Consider the following 17,586-nt stretch of genomic DNA (forward strand, 5'->3'; position numbering starts at 1 on the left):
GGTGTAATCAGTCCATTTAAATAAATTATTTATGAATTTATTTATGAATTTGTTCATAAATTTTAAAATAAATTAATTTTATTAACTTTAAATTTGTTAAGGGTCAAATTTAATTTATTTATTAAATAAATTTAAAAATTAAGTTTGAGTTTATTTTGTTTATAAACTAAATTAAGTTTGCTAGAGTTTTCATATTAACAATTACAAATTTAAAATTATATTAACAAAATTTATTATTTTATGAAATTATTTTTTTACTCTATTATTGTTATATGGTTAAAATTTGAACTCATTAATTAATTTATCATTTTATATTTTTTAATTAATAAAATTTTTTTTTTTGAGTGATTCAATCTGGTTGTTGGCCTGCCAGTGCTTTGTAATGTCCAAAGTCTGGCTGAATAAATTCAACGGTTGTTTGATCTAACTGTTAAATTTATTTTGTAGCTAATACACTTTTAAATAGTTGATGTCAGTTACATTTTATGTTAACTCTATAGTTATCTTTCGGTAATTATTTTAATTTTATTTTTATTTAAGTTATATTACTTTTTAAACATTTATTAATTTTTATTTTTTAAATTAAAAAATTTACATTAATAAAAAATAAAAATTAATAATATATAGATAAATTATTATAAATAATAATTAAATTAATTATAATATTAATTATTATGCAATAAAAATTGATATATGTGCATTAAAAAATAATTATATTTTAAAAATTATTTTTAATTATTATTATTTTTTTATAATAAATTAATTTTTTATATTTATTTTATTAATATATAAATTAATATATATATATATATATATATTTTTTTTAAATTAAAGATTGAAAAAATAAAATTGAGATTTCTAATTCAGATTTACTTATTATCAAATTAAATTTATAAATATAATTAATATATATTTTTATTAATCATTTTATGTATAAAATATTACAGTTAAATATAATTTATTAAAAATTTAATATATATATATATTATAATTAATTTCAATTAGTTGTATTCATAACCCTAAACCTCAATAGGAATTGGCTCCATCCAAATTCATTTCCATGTATGAGGCGAGTCTTAAATAGTTAATTGGTAATTTAATTTATTTATAATTTTAGTAAATTTCAATTTTAAAATATTAAATTTGAAAATAAATAATTTTATATAAATAAATATATATGTTAGATATCAATTATATTTATATATTTTATTTTTTTAAAAAAAAATTAATATATTTATACTAAAAATCATAAATAATAAATTGAAAGAGGAAAGCTAATGGGCTGATACAGATCTACCCGTTTGATATCTATTTCTCGACGGATAAATAAATAGACTGATACAATGGCGTAGTTATACTTAAAGAAGCAATAGATGTCATGGTTTTCATTTTCTGTTGAGCTGTTTTAGCAGTCCTGTATTGTATTTAATGCTGTTAAAAAAATAAAAATAAAAATAAAAAAATAAAAAGTTATAAAAAATATTTTAAATTAAATTTATATATTTTTGTATAAATATATATTTTCAGATTATCTTCTGACAATTCAACCTCTGAAGACGGGTATTTCATACGTCACCTTCTTTTTCTTTATTTCTTTCCAATCGAAATTGCATTACATACGTCATCTTCTGCTCGAAGCTTCATGTGCAATTTGAATGATTCTCTTGAAGATATCAATGATCTCCACTGCTCTGTTTTTATTATTTTCATATATATATATATATATATTTTAAGACTTGGAAAATTATTTAAAATTTGGATCAATAAATATTCAGTTTAAATTTATTTAATAAATGAATTAAATTTAAATTTATAGATATTTAATTCATTAAAATTTTAAAATTTTTTTAATAAATAAACAAAAAATATTTAATAAAATATTAATTATTCTATAAATATTAATTATTTAAAAAGAATCCTTAAAACATACAAAAAAAACTGAAGGAGCATATGTTATTTATAATAATCCAACATCAATGATTTTATTTATAATATAACCAGATATCAAAAATTAATTTAAATTTTATTTTTAAAATTAATAATACAATAAAATTAAAACAAAGCGACTTTGTGTCAGGTGGCTATTGTTTATTTAGTTACATGGCCATCGTTTATTTAGTTATACGTAACATCACGTGAATAAAAGTTAATTATGTTTTTGAAAAGTCTCCCAACTAACACTAAAAATTTTAATATTAAAATATAAAAATAACTAATATAAATTTCAAAAAAATAAATTAATTTAAAAATTACAGTTTAATTTTTTAATTTAATTTAATTTTTATTTTTAAATTTCAATTATTTTAATTCAATTTAATTTTAAAAATAATAAAATCAAAATGAATCAATTAATAATTATAATATATTATTTTTAATAATATAAAGAATTATATTATAATTAAAATTAAAATATTTTAATTAAATTTTAAAATATTAAAAATAATATATAAAAAAATAAAAAATTTATTAAAAATTTGATTGATTAAATTAAATTAAATTAAATAAAACTAATTTAATTTAAATTTATTTCTATGTAAAATCAAACCCATCAAATACCATTATTTAAGTGTTAATATTTAAATAATTTATAGTATTATTATTACTACTGATATTTTATTTTTTTAATTTAAAGCATTACATTAATTTTTTATTACAGTATATTGTTTAGTATTATTAATTAGTAAAATAATAATTATGTAAAAGGAAAACTTAAATTTATATATAAATAATAATGATACGTTTCAAAATGAACTAGTACACGAAAATTCTGAAGCATACATTTCAATTCTCAGATACCGACATACGAAAGTGAAGCCCTAAACCGCCTTGGGAGAGAGAAAGAAAAGGGGAAGAAAAAGCTAAAGAAGGCGACAGGTGTGAAGCTGAAGGCAAATCTCTTTGGCTGGGTGGGAGAAGTCTTTAAAGTAATTTGCATTTCGGAGTTTTAAAGTAGCATTTGGGAATTCCATTTTTTGTTTTGTGCCTATTTTTGAATTTCTCAAGCAATGGCTTCCGATGGTAGCAGCCAATCGGAGAAGGCAAAGATGGTGGCCACGTGGCTGGGGGTAGCGGTGGGAGTTTGTCTGTTAGGCTTGTATTTGAAAGGCGGTGATTTGGATCAGTGGAGGAGAATGAGGAGGAAGAAGAAGAAGGTACGTGTTTACATGGACGGCTGCTTCGACATGATGCACTACGGCCACTGTAACGCTCTACGGCAAGCGCGTGCTCTGGGGGATGAATTGGTGGTGGGCGTCGTTAGCGACGCTGAAATCATAGCGAACAAAGGTCCTCCTGTTACTCCTCTTCACGAGAGAATGATTATGGTTAAGGCCGTCAAGTGGGTGGATGAGGTGATTCCGGACGCGCCATATGCAATCACCGAAGATTTCATGAAGAAGCTGTTCGAAGAGTACAATATCGATTATATAATCCACGGGGATGACCCCTGTGTTCTTCCCGATGGAACTGATGCCTATGCCCTTGCTAAGAAAGCTGGCCGCTACAAGCAGATTAAGCGCACCGAAGGAGTTTCAAGCACTGATATAGTTGGTATTGTTTTTCATTTGTTTGTATTGTCTACGACATTATGTGACTGATTTGAATCATTAGTGAAATATTTGATGAACTAATGACCTGAAATTAACAGGTCGAATGTTACTTTGTACGCGAGAGAGATCAATTAGTGATAGTCACAATCACTCATCTCTACAAAGGCAGTTCAGCCATGGTCATAGCCCGAAATTTGAAGACCGTGGATCTGGAACTGGAGCCGGTACTCGCGTTTCTCATTTTCTTCCTACTTCTCGTAGAATTGTTCAATTTTCGAATGGCAAGGTATGCACTAGTACTGTAATTCTTGTTTTGTTCTTGTTTTTTGTTACCTATATCCAATGAATTTTCTCTTAAACCATCTACTGCTGCACTTGATTTTTATCCTCTTAATTAGACAAGTGATATCAAGTAGGATTTCCTTGTGGGTTTTGACCTTCATACTGATTTCTGCATCGGCAAACGCTGTTTGAGCTCGATCGTGTCATTTCTCAATTGGAACTTGTACACTCTGTGGTTTGCAGGGGCCAGGTCCTGATGCTCGCATAGTTTATATCGACGGCGCTTTTGATCTTTTTCATGCTGGACATGTTGAGGTATACTGTATGAATAAGCTTTTTGCTTCTTTTTTTAAAAAAAAAATTTTAAATGGTTCTCCCTGGCGTTGGTGCCAGCTAGGACCGAGAATCCGTTTTTGTTTGTGGCTGATTAAGACGCTTTGCATTTTCTTTATTCTTGCTTTGAGCATTAAGCTACTTTGTGCTTACTATTCCATCACAGAAATTTTTGTCATTTGTGGATGGACACTTGTGTAATATATTGGTTAGAGAAGACAATCGGGTTATGTGTTTGGTTCATTTTGTTTGCCACATTTGTTGTGTGGGCTTGATTGCCTAGATTTGGGGAAAATCCGTTTTATCCAACAAATTGACTTATGGAATTGGGGTCATTTAGCTTTTCAAGTCATTATTTTAGAAAACTACTTTGAGTTCTTTTCATAATTTCTAATTTTATTTTGGGTATTTTACAATTTGTCGGTGTATTTTGCTGTTATTTAAATACAATAGTTTTTTCCTCGTGTAAGTTGGAAATTTTGAATCTCAAATTTTGGGTGGTATGGTTCAGGAAAAGTTATGACATCAAAATATAACATTATTTAACTAATTTGTCATTACTGCTGAACTTCTTTAGTATATTTCAGCTTGTTTCTGTTATTTCAACAGTCATTAACAGTTATTTTAGTTTACTTTTGAATCCCGTGGATTGTTTTCTCCTTGCACTTAACAATCTCCCATATCGAGTCCCTCTAAATGCTGTCTGGCGGGACTGGCTGAATGTTATGTTTGTACTCTGTGCATGGATGTCGTGGGCTGCTAACTAGCATCAGAATAGTAGGACTGAAGGAGAGATGGTTGAGTACCCTTAGAACCAATAACTAGTATAAGAGAAGTGGAAGGGTAGATGAGTGTCCTTACCTTTGTTTTGCTGGATTTTGGTAAACTGAGAGAATTATTAAAAGGTGAAGTTTCATGTTGTAATCATCACGAGGGAGGATAACTTAGATTTATTGAGAGATATTTTCAACTCTTCTATTATACAGAACTAAAACAACTATATCGGATGCAAGTTAATCACAATAGGAACTTGAAGGATGGAGATGGAGTAGCTAAAAGGATCAGTTACAGATCCATAAAAAGATCAATATTATGACCTGATGTATAAGATTCGACCATTCATAATGCAGGGTGATGTAGATAAAAATTTTACTACCAAAATTTGGAGATGTTAGATGAAATGGAAGAGTGCATTTCAATGGTTGTGCAATTTATGGTGCCTAATGTTGACTAATGGGTGTGTAATATGTCGAAAAGCATGTGCAGCATGATGCGGATGTCATGGTAGATGTGTGACATTAGAAGATTTAGAGTAAAGTTTTGTTTGTGAAAAGGAAGAGGAAGAGTGGCAAAAATTGAGGAAAAGAGGGAAAGTAAACATTTTTGGTTTGTTGTTGGATCTGCCAACTCAAAACTTGCAAATGGAATGATGATAGAGGATTGGGATATATTTCTAGTGGACCTAAAACAGTGAATTATGCCTAGTACCAGCAGCTTATAAAGCAATAGAACAAGGGAAGACCTGAAAAGAAATTGATAGAAATAGGAAGAGAAGGGTTGTTTTCACAGATCGGTGCCAACCATTCATGTAGTTATTTTAATGTTTAGATTAAAGCTTTATTAAGCTGCAGTAGTTGGTGTAGACCTCGTGTGTTTACTAATAACTCTTTACTGCTCAGATCCTGAGGGTTGCTCGAGGGCTTGGTGATTTTCTTCTTGTTGGAATACACAATGATCAGACTGTCAGGTATCATGATCCCTTCTTATATTGTGTTATCTTCTTAACTCATATTTTCTACTTCTGCAACATTGCAATAGATGCATTTGTTTTGCACGTCATACATCAGCTGAGGTGCGTGTTATGAGTTCGGTATTCTAGGCTTATATCTTCTTGCGATATGATATTGATAAGTTATAGTGTTTCTTTGAGGAGACTTTTGAGGGTCCTTTAAGCGTCCAGATCCTTGTATGAGGAATGCCTGTCATGGGTTGAGTAGATGGTGAAAACAGTTCTCTATGTTCAGAAACCATCTGTGATTCATATACCAGTCCAACAATTTTGAGAAATCTTATGGGATCCCAGCTTATGATTGAAATGAAAGCTGAATCTGATATCATAGTTGTGGATTTGGTATACTCTGGTGCTGCTTTCCAAGTCATTCAGTTCCTCAAAGCTGGTGCTGGTTGATTTTTTTTTGTGGTTCCTGCATTTTCATCTTCTCTTCTAAAATAGCATAGCGCTATCATAATAGCACATGTTAAATTTAAGTGTGGGCCAATATATCCATGGTTCAGACTATTAATCCATAGCCCTCATTTATGTATTATAGGACATTTTATAAATGCGCCTCTTGGATGATTGGTCAAATCTCTCATGTTTTTCCCTGCGCATTTATCTGTCAATCATTGTGCTTTATTTTTTGAACTATTTTTTATTGAATCTTTCCCTGCACATGTCTGTTTGTGATGCATTTGGGTCCAGTTCCAGGAAGTTTGACTTCTGTTTTGGTAACTAGCATGTTTTAAGTTTCAATCAACACCTTGCTTTTTTTGGCTATTGGACTCTTGATTCCTTTCTGGGCTTGTGCAACTGTTTTTCACCTTTCTGAGTTGAAGACATAAGTGGCATCTTTCTTAAGAATGATGATTGATCACGTTAACTTTGATTTGAAGCTTTTTTCCCTGTGACTGAGTTTATCATTTATTTAACATAGTTGATTTTGATGTGCTTGTCAAGTTCTATATTGTGGAGATTAAACCTGGAAGGGTGTAGAAACTTTTGAGGAAGTAATCTCTAATTTCCATGATACTGTTGAAAATTCTCCTTTCAAAACCATATGGTTCCTTGAATCACAGGTATATACACAGAGTCTTAGGACGATAAGATGGCCTCTTGCTTCGACAGCTTATAAGAACTTCCACTTAGATGGTTGTTTATTTTAAGTGCCGTCTCTAATATTTATTTATTTATTCATTCTTGTTAGTATTATTTATACTTTTTTAAACATTTTATTAATCACAATTGATAGTAATCAAAATTGACATCTGTCAATGATGAAGCCACAGTTAGTTGAGTAATGTATAAATTTTGTTTTGCAGTGCTAAAAGAGGTGCACATCGCCCTATTATGAATCTTCATGAAAGAAGTTTAAGTGTTTTGGCTTGTCGGTATGTGGATGAGGTGATAATTGGTGCTCCAAGTGAAGTTTCTAAAGACATGGTTAGTATGTCATTTAATCTATTGTGGCTCTAGATTTTTTTTCTTCTTTTCCCTTTTTCTATGTTGTCCTCCCCCACCTACCCTTGAAAAAAAATTGCATCAGCAGGATTTCATCCTGGATCATTGGACTCATAGATACTTCAATAAATGAACCAATTGCTTCCCCATATTTTTAAGAGAACTAGAAGTATAGAAGTCTATCCATCTGGAATTGCTTTTTAGATGCGTCAAAGTTTGTCTGCCCTTGCTTTTTGGAAAAGCAGCCTTCTACATGATGAAGTTCAAAATTAATTTTGAGTGCTTTGAAATTTTTATGGCCAAAACGTTGCAAGTCCACCTTCAAAGCAAAAATTACTTTAATCAAAACAATCAAGAGGTTTATTGTGTATAGTACTTATAAATTCCTAACTAATAAATCAATGTGATTTTTGAAGTGGATCTGTGCTTGTGTTTTTTCTTTGCAATCTGGTATTGCCTCATGGAACTTTTACAAGTGCTCAGAGCATCTGGGGATGATTGATTGGCGAATCATGTGGAAACAGTTTTCCTCTCTCCCTCTCTCTCTCTCTCTCTCTGTTTGTATTGATAGAGATGCAGACCACTTGCTATTGTCTTTTGTCCTTCCAAAAACAGTCTGATTTGCTCAGATTATTTGGTCATTATGTCTAGGTGAATCATCTGGAAGCAAAAAATTTTAGTGTAGAGTTGTTGAGATGCGAGACATTAGAATTCTGATGCTCCTTTTTTTCCTGGTTGTTATATTTGATGGTACTAGTCATGGTTTTTTGTTAATCAACTTTTTTCTTTTGCTCTAATTTTAGGTGAATAACTGGATGCATAATTTTTTTTCCCGAAAATGTTTCTGACTGGTCTATTTTTTGGTGGTTGCAGATAACAACCTTTAACATCTCTTTAGTAGTACATGGAACAGTAGCGGAAAACATTGAATATGAGAAGGTAAATTTCAAATACTTGGCTATTGTTGATGAATTTACATTATGGACCAATTGTGGAGTTGAAACATGCATTTCTTTGTCTGACATATCATTTGATCTTGTACAGGAACAAAGCAATCCATATGCTGTTCCAATTAGTATGGGTATCTTCGAGGTCTTGGAAAGCCCTCTGGATATTACAACTTCCACAATAATTAGGAGGATCGTAGCAAATCATGAAGCGTACCAGGTTTACTTCGGGATTCTATCTTATGTAAAAATAGTGGGTAAACTAATATGAGCTATGCCAATTATGAAATGGATAAAGCATAAGAAATACCTAAAATGATCTATGCCAATTATAAAATGGATTATTTACTACTGTTTTGTTGGTTAAATCTGATATAAAATGTCCTCTTTAATCTCTATGCAGAAACGTAATGAGAAGAAGGCAGAAAGTGAGAAAAGGTATTATGAAGATAAGACTTATGTATCAGGGGATTGAGCCGAGATCAGATCACACTTGACAGTAGGTGATTGCTTTTATTATTATTAATAACTTGTACTAACATTACATGTGACTCTTAACTGGTTGTGATTTAGTTGCAACCTGATTGTTAAGGTCACATGCTGTTGCTGAGCTAGTCTTGATAGGTAATTTTTATTTGTATTTCTACCTTTTTTGGTTCTTACACTGCTCTTGGAATTGGATCCAAGGCACTGATAGCGAAATTGAGGAATTGAAAATGTGGGTTTGTTAGGAAAGACATGTATGAGTAGCAAGAGCATCAGCAGTTGAGCATTCATCCAATTACGTCATCTCCATGGATACGACATTATTTATTCAGTATCAATAATGGAGAATTTTACTATTATTCCTCGAGTATTAACTATGGTGAAATTTTACTATTGATTCATATTCCGACCCTGCTAAATACTTTCTCGTTTCCCTCGAAGTAATGTGTGAAGTCAAGTGTGAACTTCGACATTTCTGAAGGGGCCCTTTGGACAACATGATACACGACGCTTCGGATGTGCCCTAGTATAATTAAAATTGACCTGGAAATTTAAAAGGTTCAAATCGAAAAAGAAATTTATCAGAATTGATTAAAAGCCAGGTTGAAATTGATTTGTTCAGTTTTTCGTTACAATGGTCTTTTTTATTTTTCTAAAATACTATTTTTAAATTAAGGTCTGGATTTTATTAAAATTAAAAATTAAAGAAAATCCTGAAAGGTCAATTCTGGTTCCATGCCTTGGACTTCCCTGTTCGAGTTTCGAAATCGATATTCGCGGTGAAGTTCACACGGATCTTAGATAGGCTATTTGGTTGGTAGCAGGATTTGAGCAAAACATTGGTTCAGCCCGTCAACTCCAAGTTCTCATTGGGCGAGAGTCTGTCAAACCCACTTTTAAGACAATTTATTCAACTAATTAGATAAATAACATGGGAATTTCGCAAATAATAATAATAAAAAGAATTAACAAGGGAAAATCGTGATTTCTCATTGGTAGCATCTGGATCTCTGATGTCGATGGAAATCAAGCACAAATACAAGAAATTGCAACATTCAATAGGGAAAACTCCCCTAACAACCAAGTGTAAATTTGTGTGAATGAGAAATAATATGTACGTTTACTCTGGTAATTGTTTATACAACAATGAATCTAAGAACATAAAAGAGGAGCAAAAGGCTTATTGCAAATGCGATCCAATACAATTACAAAGGCCATGATCAATTGAGCATCAAACCCAGGTTGTACAACCAGGCTAAACACATCATCACTCAGCAAAATCGTAGTGTTCACTCTTTTCCTAGCCATCTTTGCCACCACCTCGCCATTGGGAGCTTTGATCTTACAATCTCGTGTCCTGAATGATCCCTCGATCTTAAAATCTGCCATCTGACCTTGTTTTGTTAGCCCTCCAATGAAAATCTCTGCTACGTCTTTGCTAGTGTTGTAAAACACCGATGTGCTCCTCATTGAGAACACCTTCATCTTTGGATTCTCTTCATATACATCTTCTCCTCTGTATGCATTCCATTGGAAATGCATGCTCATCATCTGATCACAGAATCAGTAACTTATTGATCTCAAAAAATGCATTTCCAACATCGTTTAAAGATATTACAAAGCTTACGTACGTACCTGAGGTTTCAGTGTGAGCAAAGCATTGCCAACTCCGTCCATGAGAATAAGACCACCTCCTGCATATCGATTCTTCCTAGAATAATTGTCGACTCGAAACACCAATCTTCCATGAGTATCAAACACAGTGAATCCATCAGTTCCTTGGAAAGTCATGCTAGATCTCTTCCACACAGTTAACGTACACGGATTACGACGACGTTCATGTTGAAAACCATCACCATCTTTCAAGAACAGATCATCTTCGCTGCTGCATCGCTTCTCCGCAGGATGAATCTTGGACATGGCGGAATCGAAATCTATTATTGTGGAGAAATTCTTGAGGAGAAGTTGATTTTCTTGGAATAGAGCTTGTGGGTTGGCGATATTATCATCAATCAGAGGGTTAAAAATAAGGGTTGGCTTTGTTCTGGCTACCATGTATTTTTATATATAGAAAGAGAGAATTAGAAACTCAAGAGTTTGTTGTACGTGCGGGGAAAGAGAGCCTTGTCTGGGGTTGGATGTGAAGCTCAGTGGCTAACATAAACACTTTACGTAGGTCCCTGTCTTAATTTGTGCCACCATCGCTGACCTTATTACATCCTCCAAGTTCCAACCCCTCATTTTTCTCGAAATCGTGGGTTGCCCTTGTAATAAAATACTATGCCGTATAAAAAGCTTGTTTACCTTTCTTTGGTTAATGCCATTTTTTAAGGTTTAGTGGGTTTTATCCTCTTAACACCTGTGCTTATACTATGATATCTGATTAATTAAAATATCAATTTAATTAAGAGAAAATCACTATTTGATTCTTATAATATAAAAAGACTCATTAATCAGTCTATCAATTTTAAAAAATACATTAATATCTTTAAAATTTTAAAAAATATATTAATTATAGCTTTTCTCCATTAATTTTAACAGTTAAATATTATAGAAAAGTATAAATATTTTTAATGTACAAATATTTTTAATATAGAAAAACTAATTAATATATATTTTTATAAAAATGGGCAAACTAATTGGTTTTTCAATATTATAAAAATTAAATATTAAAATTTAATGGTTAAAATTAAAAAATAAATTAATAAAATTTTAAAATATTAAAAATATTTTAATATACTTTTCAAAATCAAATCATTAATTAATTTCAAAATTATTTAATTATATTTTTAAAATTAGAGAATCAATTAATCAATTGTTTTTATACCACAGACACTAAATTGTACATTTTTATTTAATCAATGCCTGATTAATTTAATTTTTTAATAGGAATTTTTTCTTTAATTTAATTTTTTAATAGGAATTTTTTCTTTGAAATATATAATATATAAATATGAAAATATATAGTGATGAACTGAGATCCAGAAAAATAGGGTTCACAATGGTTGGGTCAGCTTAAGTGAGGGGAAGGTGCTCTCTTCCCTTTATTCCTTTCCTTTTATCCGTTAGTGATGCCTAACGGCCTCTCAGCTACAATGTCACATGTCTCTGTCATATGGGTCCGTACGTACGAAAGCGTTAGACGCCCTCTCCACGCCAGGCGGCCATTTAATTTCCCCCGACGCGCGTCAAGATAGGGCTACGAGGTGACTGGGCCTGCCGTCCTTTCTCCTGTCACGTTTCAGGGCCGAGCTTAGTGTGAAAGGACTGAGGCCCACGAGAGGTCCGACCTCAAGGCTGGGTGGTCCAGGCCGACCCGTTGAAGAGGCCCCATGACCTTTGGATCAGGGTCGCTATCATGGGTTAGGCCCTATACCGGGGTGGTGAAGCATAGTGGTCATCAATTGCCCCTTTACCTTCTCATCAGTTATTACATGAATGATGAGGAGTAAATATTGAGAATCATTATGACCGCGCGACCCGAGGACTGCTTCCCTTAAAACATCTCTTATTCTCTCTTCTTCTCTTTACTGTTTCAAATTTCGGATTCTCTCAGTCTTCCCCTAAACTTTTGCTCTTTTCTGCTCTCTGCGCGTATCGCTAGCTCTGTCCCCCTGCCCCCATCGTTTTCAAGGTACGCTTCTCATTTTCCATGCATGGTCCAAAGCTTTCCGACGTTGTTAACCAAGAGTCCAGTATCACTCCATTCACCCTAAAAAATTTCTTTTCACGGGAGTATCTGGATACTCCCCTTTACCACATTCGAGCTCCTTATCGCAACGAGAGGATCGTCCTTCCCGATCCTCCTCCTTCCGGTTTAATAGACCCCCAGAAAAACCTCAGTCTGGTCTTCTTTGTTAAACAACGGGAGTATGGTTTAACTTTTCCCTTCTCCCCTTTTTTCGTCGAGGTCTTCTGGTATTTCGGGATAACCCCCCGAATGCTAGCTCCCAACTCCATCCTATTCATGTGTTCCTTCGAGTCAGTTTGTTTGAGCTGGGGGTTAACGCCCACAACGCGTCTGTTCGTCACCTTCTTCCGGCTCGTTAGGGCAAGCCAGTGTTTTTACTATTTTGCCCCTCGCGGGGGGCTGTCTATTTTTTCGGGTCACAAGGACTCGATAAAAGGTTGGGTAGAGGGATTCACGGTGGTGGAGTTGAAGAAGGACTCCGGGTTATCCTGGGTGGTGGAGCTCTCCTGGGAGAATGTTCCTCTGGGCTGCAACGACCTGCCCCAGCTGAGCCTTTCTGAACAGGTCGGCTATCTTCAACTGACTTCTGTTGATCAGAAGTATGACGTCGAAAAGTGTATGTTTGTGTCCAGTCTCCAAGACTGCCGGAAAGCGGGTATTTTGCTTCTTTTAGCTGTTTTGCTTTTCTTTGTGATTTTCCTTGAGTGTCTTTCTAATTCATTTTGGTTTTGGGTTTTTGCAGCTTCTGACGCTCCTATGGACAAGATCAAGCCCCCGAAGAACTTTACCTTATCTCAGGAGAGCATGAACGCCGCCTTAGATGCCTTCCGAGCTGGGCGTTCGATGGGCGAGGCTACTCAGGAGGTGGCCCAGGTCATTTCCTCTAGGTCGGCAGGCCGACCTGCTGCCCCAGCTCTAGCCCCTTCACTGGCTTCTAGGCCGAGCTCCAAAGGCCCACACTCGAGGGCTTCCAAGCCTTCCGGTTGCAACAAACCCCGGGCTGCTTCTCGACCTCCTGCAGCTTCCCAGTCCAGACAGTCTTCCGTTCTAACCTCATCAGAGCTCGCCGTGACCAGGGAACAACGTGGGGTCGTGCTACCTACAGGGGCCGAGGTCACTCTTGCTACCACGGATGCTCCCCCAAAGAGTGCTGAGGCTGTCCCCACTGAGGGTGTGGTGTCCAGGGATGGAGGCGCAGTTGCCTTGGCGAGCGAGGTTGCTCCCGCCGTGGAGGAAGAAGCAGGGCCTACTGGTGGGGTCATTTCAAAAGGCGAGGTCAGGTCCGGATCAGCCTCTGCTGCTTCTCGTCCTCAGGAGGCTACTGTCGGTGATGTTGTTGCCCCTAGAGGGGTCGCTAGCAAGCGAGCCCTTCCATCTGATGCTCCTGCTGCAGCTCCTGCCCCCAAGAGGTCTTGAGCTCCTAGGCAGCCTGCCCCGACTCTGCCTCCTTTTGAGAAGGAGAAGACCCCAGTGGTGCCCTTGCTCTCTGCTCCCGACAATGATATCTTAAACGCAGAGGACATTACTCATCAGTCCCCGGCAAACGTTGTCGCAGAGATACTGAGGGAGCGTATGTTCGGCGGGGCCACCGAGGTTTCAAACCCTCGCTTGCTTGCTCTCACTGGTCTTTTGGCCAGTTCTACTAGAGAGCAAGTAGCGTTCCGATCTCGGACTCGAGGGGAGCTTGGAGATATAATCAGGGAGATGCTTCTTATGGTAGGTTGTTCTTCTTGACTTTTGTTTGCATTTTGATTCCCATTATCTCCTCATCTTAACAGTTTTTCTTCGTGCTAGGTGACGGGTCTCTTCATGGAGGTGGATGCCCGTGACCAGTCTCTCCGAGACTCTGTGGATCACCGGATCGAAGAGGCTCGCCTCGAAGAGAATCTGGCTGCCACCAGTGATGTCCGGGGTAATCTTGCGGCGGTCCGGGAGCATGCGAAGTCCCTATAGGCGAAGCTATCCTACACCCAAGGAGCCCTCAAAAGGGCTGATGAGAGGACAACTATGGCGGAGATTCATCGCGACGAGGTTTTAAAGCAGCTGTCCTCCTTGGAGGAGATCCGGCAGGAAAGGGGCGAGGCTGTGAGCCAGAGGGATGAGGCCTGGCATCAGCATGAATCGCTAAAGGCAGATTGTGAGGGGGTTCAGGCTCGCTATAACACCGTTATGGCCCAAAGAGATGAGGCCTTGGCTCGGATAGTTGTGCTTGAGCAGGAGCTGGGCAAGCGTGATGGCAATGTTAAAGACCTGACTCTGGCAGTAGAGGCATCCAAACTTCAAAACCAGTATCTCTGCCAGGAAGTCGAGGGCCTAAAAAAGAGGTGCTCAGCCCTGCTCGAGGATGCCAAGCATGCTGAAGACAGAGTCCAGTTGGCGTGTGATGAGCGCCTGCAGGAATACAAGGGGTCTGCAGAGCTGAAAGCAGAGATCGATCAGGCCTGCCAGAGACATTTACAGGAATATAAGAACTCTTCAGAGTTGAAGACTGAGATCGAGCAGGCCTGTGAAGATCGTCTCCAACGCTATAAGGATTCCCCCGAGCTGAAAGCCAGGATAGAGGAGGCTTGTAAGGCACGACTTGTGGACTTCAAAGCTTCAAATAAGCTGAAGCACGAAATATGGAGCAGGGGCTTCCGCATGTTCGCATCCGGGTTTAATCGAGGCCTGAGAGAAGCTAGGGCTGCTCCCTCTACCCCATTAGGTCAACTCTGAGCCCCAGAAGTGGATTCAGACGGCGAGGAGGTGGTCTATGGGGAGGATGATAACTCTCTTCCCAAAGGAACTTCTCGCGCTGCCACTGGACCTCTGGAAGAGGATGCCGAGCTAGGGGGGAAGACGAGCAAGAGGACAGCCAGTCTGCAGAAGATGATGCCAGGCCTCAAGGGGAAGATGCTGGGCCCCAAGGAGGGGAAGTAGTGCCCTTCGTGGGCACCTGGGAGTCAGAGCAGGAGGGCGCTGTAATTAGCAATGTAAGTCCTTTACGGACAATTTTTCCCCCTATAGTTATAAATGACTAGATGAAATTGTAACTTACTTTCCTTTTGTTTAATGATATCTGGCTTTCGTTCGTGATTATACTTGGATTATTTTTGCTTTTTTCTGTCTTTCTAATTGAACTGAGCTGCTTAATTTACCAAAGAATTAATCTATTTTCTCTATCTGTAAGCGCCATTTTCCAGGCTGGATTTACCTTAAAGATAAAGCTTTCCAGCCACATGTTTACTTAACCTTCCACAGAATTCAACTACATTGGGCTAATTAGCCCTGTTACCAATCTTTCTTTATTTGAGTTAATATGGGCTGACCTTTCGACTAGACTTCTTTCCCGTGAGTTTTTCTGATTTTACCAATGCATTCTTGTTTTTTATCTTGCTAATTCATTAATAATTGCGAGCCCGTGCGTACGATTTACATGTAATCAAAGCAAACAAAATTATGTACCTTTTTTGCATAAAGAGCCTGTCTCCTGGGTTTTGTTTTCTGTCTGGTATTGAGTGGAGCTGAGGCTGTGACCTTGCTCGTCTGCTCACACCTTCGATCTCCTCTGCCTGGATTAGGGAGGATTTGTGACTTCTATTCTGCCATTTAGCTCTCTTGAGTTTTGGGCTCTTCTCTCACTTAGTTTCTCCGAGCTCAGATTTGTGTACGTCAGCTCGGGATTCAACCTTCATTGTTTCGAACTGGATTCGGGCACTTTTGGCTTTACTGTCGTTTCATCATCTCAGCCGGTTTTGTGGTGCCAGAGTCACTCGGGGAGCCCAGTCACCTACCTCACTGAGGTCTTGAACAAGATTTGGGCTCTTTGGCCTTACTGTCGCTTCATCGTCTCAGCCGGTTTTGTGGTGCCGGGGTCACTCGGAGAGCCCGGTCACCGATCTCACTGAGATCTTGGACAAGATTCAGGCACTTTTGGCCTTACTGCACTACAAAAAAATTGTGAAATTGCGACCAAAATTAGCGACCAAATTTTTTGGTCGCTATATAGCGACCAATCAGCGACCATTCTGCTACTAAATGAATGAAATAATATTTTTATTTAATAAAAAGCTTAGCGACCAATTTTTTGTAGTTAATTGGTCGCTATTTAGCGACCAAATATAAAATGGTCGCTAAATCTAGCGGAAATTAATGGCGCGAATTATTAGCGACCATATTTGCGACGAAATTGCGACAACTTTTTAGGCGGGAATAAAATATTGTAATTTGCGACCATATTTAGCGACTAATTTTTTTAGTCGCTAAACAGCGACCAATCAGCGACTAATCAGCAACCATTTCATTTTTAAAATTTTAATTTAATTTTAAATTAAATTTTATTTTATTTAAAATTTTAAATTAAGATTAAATATACTGTTAAAATATTTTTTTATAATTTTACGTATATTTTTATTTTTAGTACAATTTATTTTACGTATATCCTATGTCACTGCAGGTTTGAATTGATATTTTAAAATTGTGATTTCAGATGTGTGCTTTCTGAGGTTTGTGAGATCTAAATATTATGATTAAAGAGGAACAAAACACGACTAAATTTTTAATTATTTTAACTAAAAAAATTAATTAATTAATTTTAACTTAAAAAAATAATTAATTTATTTTAACTTAAAAAATTAAGTAATTAATTTTTAATTGAAAAATTAACTTAAAAAAATTAATAACTTAAAAAATTATTTAATTTTTAATTGAAAACTAATACATTTCTAAAATAAAAAGTCTTAATAATTTTTTTAAATATATCTTTTAGCTAAGTTATAAATTATTTTTTTTATTATTATATATCTTTATCAGTGTATATGTATATCTAATTAAGTTATTATTATTAATTCTACCTTATTACTATTTATATATAGATTACTTATATTATTCTTTCACTCTAACCCTATTAAATTAATACTCTTATTAATTATGTTGTGTTGAATATTTTTAATACCGTAAATCATATTATTTATTTTTTTAAAATCATAATTTAAAGGATAAAATTTAAACTTATTATTATTAATTAATACATGTATAATATAAAATGTTTTAAATAATATAAACTATAAGAAAAAAAAAAAA

At 35.4% G+C, this 17,586-nt stretch overlaps 3 protein-coding genes across 4 annotated transcripts; 2 read left to right on the top strand and 1 right to left on the bottom strand.

Moving 5' to 3' along the window:
• Positions 1-2,765: 2,765 nt before the first annotated feature.
• Positions 2,766-9,193, top strand: LOC110623432 (ethanolamine-phosphate cytidylyltransferase). 2 transcript variants are annotated; one of them, XM_043960241.1, is made up of 8 exons: positions 2,766-3,549; positions 3,647-3,834; positions 4,074-4,145; positions 5,843-5,910; positions 7,263-7,383; positions 8,275-8,340; positions 8,446-8,605; positions 8,752-9,193. In XM_043960241.1, exons 1-8 carry the CDS (start codon positions 3,006-3,008, stop codon positions 8,757-8,759), a joined length of 1,227 nt encoding a protein of 408 aa, XP_043816176.1. In that variant the 5' UTR covers positions 2,766-3,005; the 3' UTR covers positions 8,760-9,193. The 2 variants fall into 2 exon arrangements, with proteins under 2 accessions (XP_043816176.1, XP_021624066.1); XM_021768374.2 differs by having other exon boundaries at positions 8,446-8,568.
• Positions 9,194-9,799: 606 nt separating this feature from the next.
• LOC110623745 (protein LURP-one-related 5) lies at positions 9,800-11,027 on the bottom strand. Its single transcript, XM_021768764.2, has 2 exons — positions 10,470-11,027; positions 9,800-10,385 (listed from the first exon to the last, which is right to left on the bottom strand). The coding sequence occupies exons 1-2, from the start codon at positions 10,887-10,889 to the stop codon at positions 9,987-9,989; spliced, it is 819 nt and encodes a 272-aa protein (XP_021624456.1). The 5' UTR covers positions 10,890-11,027; the 3' UTR covers positions 9,800-9,986.
• A 1,459-nt stretch (positions 11,028-12,486) lies between these two features.
• LOC110623307 (transcriptional regulatory protein AlgP-like) lies at positions 12,487-14,478 on the top strand. The gene is made up of 5 exons (XM_021768223.1): positions 12,487-12,649; positions 13,268-13,934; positions 14,042-14,095; positions 14,163-14,241; positions 14,320-14,478. The coding sequence occupies exons 1-5, from the start codon at positions 12,487-12,489 to the stop codon at positions 14,476-14,478; spliced, it is 1,122 nt and encodes a 373-aa protein (XP_021623915.1).
• The last annotated feature ends 3,108 nt before the right edge of the window (positions 14,479-17,586 follow it).

The sequence above is a fragment of the Manihot esculenta genome, chromosome 9, assembly GCF_001659605.2.
Source record: "Manihot esculenta cultivar AM560-2 chromosome 9, M.esculenta_v8, whole genome shotgun sequence".
Lineage (NCBI taxonomy): Eukaryota > Viridiplantae > Streptophyta > Magnoliopsida > Malpighiales > Euphorbiaceae > Manihot > Manihot esculenta.